General features: G+C 31.5%; 1 protein-coding gene across 1 annotated transcript; it reads right to left on the bottom strand.

The window, feature by feature from the left end:
* Positions 1-366: 366 nt before the first annotated feature.
* On the bottom strand, positions 367-1,506 carry LOC131053195 (G-type lectin S-receptor-like serine/threonine-protein kinase At2g19130). Its single transcript, XM_057987813.2, has one exon. The coding sequence runs from the start codon at positions 1,504-1,506 to the stop codon at positions 367-369; it is 1,140 nt and encodes a 379-aa protein (XP_057843796.2).
* Positions 1,507-4,429: the final 2,923 nt, after the last annotated feature.

The raw sequence follows: 4,429 nt of genomic DNA, 5'->3' as shown, positions 1-4,429 counted from the left end.
AATCCATTCATTTAACATATGCGTATTAAACCATTAAAATCCTTTCATTCAACATATACTTCTTAAACTGAATAAGATAATCCATTTCTTCCTCTTTCATCAATGTTAATATATTGCTGGTGTACAAAACTAATGAACATTAAATTCAATACCATTACCTTTAAAAATTTACATCAAGAAAGGGACCCATACATTTCATTTTTCCTCCTAAGAAAAAATCACAATACTCCATCACACTCTCTCACACCCAAGGTCAAACAGACAATTCTACTTTCTTCTCCTACATCTTTATTGGCTCTCCAAACAAGTGAAACGAAAATAACATATACGGACATTATTTAAGCTTGACCAAGCGCTCATGTAATTTCAAACAATGCAATCGGTATCGCTATAATCGCCATCGCCATCAGTGTTCCGTCGGTCTTCTACTCGCTGGTTGGTCACGCTTGGAATCTGTGAGGCGTGAGGCTCTGTCTTACCTTGAAGCATCAGCACCACTTGTGCCATGTTCGGTCTGGCCTTCTCATCATTTTGAATGCATAACAAACTTACCAGGGCAGATCTTCTCACCTCTTCCACATCTGCATCACTTGCAATCCTTTTATCCACAATATTTATCATGTTTCTCTCACAAATTTGCTCTTTAACCCAGGCTGGAAAGTAGTACCTACTTGATTCTTGCACATTTAGGTCCAGATTTCTCCGGCCAGATATAATTTCCAAGAGAGTCATGCCGAAACTGTAGACATCAACCTTGGGAGTGATGGGAAGGCCAGAGAGCCATTCAGGAGCCAAGTATCCTCTCGTTCCTCTCGTAGCAGTTACCACCTTGCTGAAATCTCTACCCACAAGCTTTGCTAAGCCAAAATCCCCCAACTTGGGAATAAAATCCTTATCTAGCAGAATGTTTTCGGGCTTTATGTCGCCGTGAATGATGCGATCGCTGCATTGCTCATGGAGATAAAGTAATCCTCTTGCAGTACCCAATGCAATCTCAAATCGGGTTCTCCAATCCAGTATCTTCGATTGGTGTTTCGAATTATTGGTGAAAAGAAAAGAATTTAGAGAGCCGTTGGGCATGTAATCATAAACCAGTAACCTTCGCGATCCTTGTGCACAAAATCCTCTAAGCCTCACCAAATTCGCATGATTTATGATTCCCACAGAGTTGATTTCCGCTCGGAATTGCTTTTCACATTGCTTTGAACTCTCCAGTTTCTTTACGGCTACAAGCGTACCGTCTGGTAGAGTTCCTTTGAACACTGTGCCGAATCCGCCGCTCCCCAACTTATGTCTGAAATTGCTGGTTGCGGTCTTCACCTGGTTGTGAGTGAACCTTTGGGCCCACCTTTGCGGACGCAGTGCATCCGACGACGCTGCACACCTCTGGGTCGGTCTTAGCCGACGCCTCTGCCAGAATAGAAATGCAAAAATCAAAGCAACAAGGACAGCAACAAGAATCTCCGAGAGAATTATAATCAGAAATTTCTGAAGTGTTAGTGCCATCAAATAAGAGTCATTTCCCAAAAAAAAATCCCTAAAAGATGCTCAAATTTCTAGTTGGTTCTTTTGTACGGGACGGTGCAAATGCACCTTTACACATCTGAAAATTTGAGCTCTGTGAAATGAATCTTCACCTGCATACGTCTGACAATTTGAGCTCCTTCAGAGTAAATTAACGCTCAACTATTGCTAAACCAGTGAGTGCATATGCCTAAATACACTTGAAAAGATATATATTAGAAAGCTTTCCGCGAAATGACTTGGTCGTCGGAGAGAAAATACACGCAGTCTTTGTAGCGTCTATCCTAAGATTGTGTGGATGATGCAAGCTTAAATTTGATGCAAAATGTTTAGGTATGAGTGGTTTAGAAATTTATTTTTTTTTTTTAATTTTTCAACCATCTTTGTCGTTTCTATTTTAAAATTGTTTTTAAGATGAAATGGAAGGTAAAATCAATAGTGTTTGAAATTTTGAACACAAAGACGTGTACTATAAAGTGTGCTATTGACTATACATGTTTGGAAAATAATATCATAAAAAAAAGGTTTAAATTTCAATATTTGTTTCTAATAGTAGTGAGAAGAAATTGGTCTTTGATGGCAAGCGTAAATTTGATTCAAAATGTTTAGGTAAGAGTGGTTTATAGATATTTATTAAAGAAATCATTTTAAAAATCTTTGTCGATCTTATTTTTTAATTTTTTTAAAGATGAAATGGAACGTAAAGTCAATAGTGAGAGAAATTCAGGACACAATGATGTGTACTATAAACTAGCATACCTATATTCTATAAATAAAATTTATGTAGATGACGTTGAGAGATATCAATTTTTACAAATATTTACCCTTAACATAGGTTAATTAATTTCATATGGTTTATATTTATTGCAATTTAGTCTTATTTTAGAATATGAAATGATTTGCATGAAAAACATAGAAGTTTTTAAATTTAGATTTAAAAATATAAATTTTAGAGCCTTGTTTAGAATATGAAATGATTTGCATACAAAAAAAATAAAAATATAAGTTTTTTTTTAAATATAGATTTAAAAACATATTTTTTTAAATTAGAAGTTTTTTAAAATATAGATTTAAAAATATAATTGTTTTTTACATTTAATAAATAATAATAGTAGGAAGTTGCTTTTTAAATTAGATTTGTTTCTTTATATATATAAAATAGAAAGTTTCTTTTTAATTTAGATTTTAGTCTTTAACTTATTTTTAAATTATGTGTTATCTAGTCATAATAAAAAATAATAATAGAAAGTTTCTTTTTAATTTAGATTTTAGTTTTCAACTTATTTTTAAATTATCTATTGTTTTGACATAATTATTCTATTGACTAGACGTGCTTGCAAAATAATATTATGAAAAAAAATTTAAATCTCAATATTTATTTCTAATTATTTCAATTCTTAAATTATCTATAGATTTAAAATTAGACTTTATTTTTAATCTTTCTATAAGCATTACTATCTTAAATTAAACTAATAATACTTTGTGAAGCCCAACAAATGTTGTTAAAAATATTAGAACTATCAGAATCATTGAGAATGTGGGAAATAAAATATCATAAAGAGATGTGTAAGAATATTATCCTTAAAAATGTCAATAAAGAGTCTAATAAGCTAAACAAAGATGATATTCTCAAGGCTATGCACTTTCTAAAAAATGCTAAATCATCTAGCATTGATGGCTTGCTAAGTGAGATTTGTTAAGATGATTTAAATTTGATTGTAAATAATTTATTTCTCATGTATAATGAATCTTTTGAGAATGGCTCTTAAGGAAACAAAATAAATAGAAGAATTAGTAAACTCCTTCCTAAACTCCTTCCTAAGAAAAGACATAAAAATCAAATAAATAATTGGAAGTCAATTATTTTGTTTTCGAAAGATTTATTTGTGATAAAAAAAATTTGTTTTAGATCCAAAATCAACTTTAACTGAATAAATGAATGCCATGTTTCATTAATTGTGAAATGCATAGACATTTTTTATGGAGGCAATAAACATTGGCATAGTAAGTTTCAATCTTCTAAAAACCATGTAAACATTGGTGTGGCATCTCCCTATCATGCATAGGCTTAACGAATGTTATTATTTTAACAAGTCAAATGTTTTTTTTCTTTATAGAAAGGTCTTCTTGCCTACATGAGAATCTTCTCACCTACTAAACAAATCGATATTTTTATTTGAATCAAGGTAAATGTAAGTGTTTTTGTTGAACGACAAAATAATGTACCAATTTAGTATTTAGTGGGTCTTTTTAAAAACATATGGTTCCATCAAATTATTTGAGGTGACAGTTGGATGAATTTAATGGTTTTAAATAACATATTACTTTATAAACAAGCATGCTCAGCAACCCCAAAATATTCCCACCAATAGAAAATTAATCAAAACAAACTCAGCATCAGAGCCTTTTTGACATGCATGAGACACTTTTGGTGGGGTGTTGCCCACCTAGAAAAATCCTATTGGCTAAATATAAGCATAAATTGTAGCAAGTCTATATAGAACAAGGAAAAAGATTACCTAGCTTAAAATCATAATATTTTGGCAATTGCCTCTTAAGGAACAACAAAAATAATTATAAACCAAATCATGGAAGGGGTACTTTAAGTTACAAAGGATATATTTTAGACCAAGGAACATCTTTTTACATGATTGGTGACAAATCAGTGTTTGTTGATTTTGTTGAGGAGAGGAATATAGTTTCGGAAATTATTCTTAGAAATCAAAAAAATAGTTGTATTGGATTTCATAAGTTTTGAATTTAAGATGGAGCTTTGAAAAAGAATTTGTTTGTCTAAGGCTTAGGGATTAATCTTCTCTCAATACACATGATTGTATTCAATAAAGCTATACATTTATTGGTTCGATTGATTTAGTTATAATTAGGAAAGAAACCAAATAAAATA

Source organism: Cryptomeria japonica, unplaced genomic scaffold, assembly GCF_030272615.1.
Source record: "Cryptomeria japonica unplaced genomic scaffold, Sugi_1.0 HiC_scaffold_1990, whole genome shotgun sequence".
NCBI classification, from domain to species: domain Eukaryota; kingdom Viridiplantae; phylum Streptophyta; class Pinopsida; order Cupressales; family Cupressaceae; genus Cryptomeria; species Cryptomeria japonica.
Note: the sequence above shows the minus strand (reverse complement) of the source record. Positions and strands in the feature narration are given on the sequence as shown.

Excerpts from the sequence above, each read along its gene's own strand:
- LOC131053195 (XM_057987813.2), bottom strand. The coding sequence starts at position 1,506 with ATGGCACTAACACTTCAGAAATTTCTGATTATAATTCTCTCGGAGATT.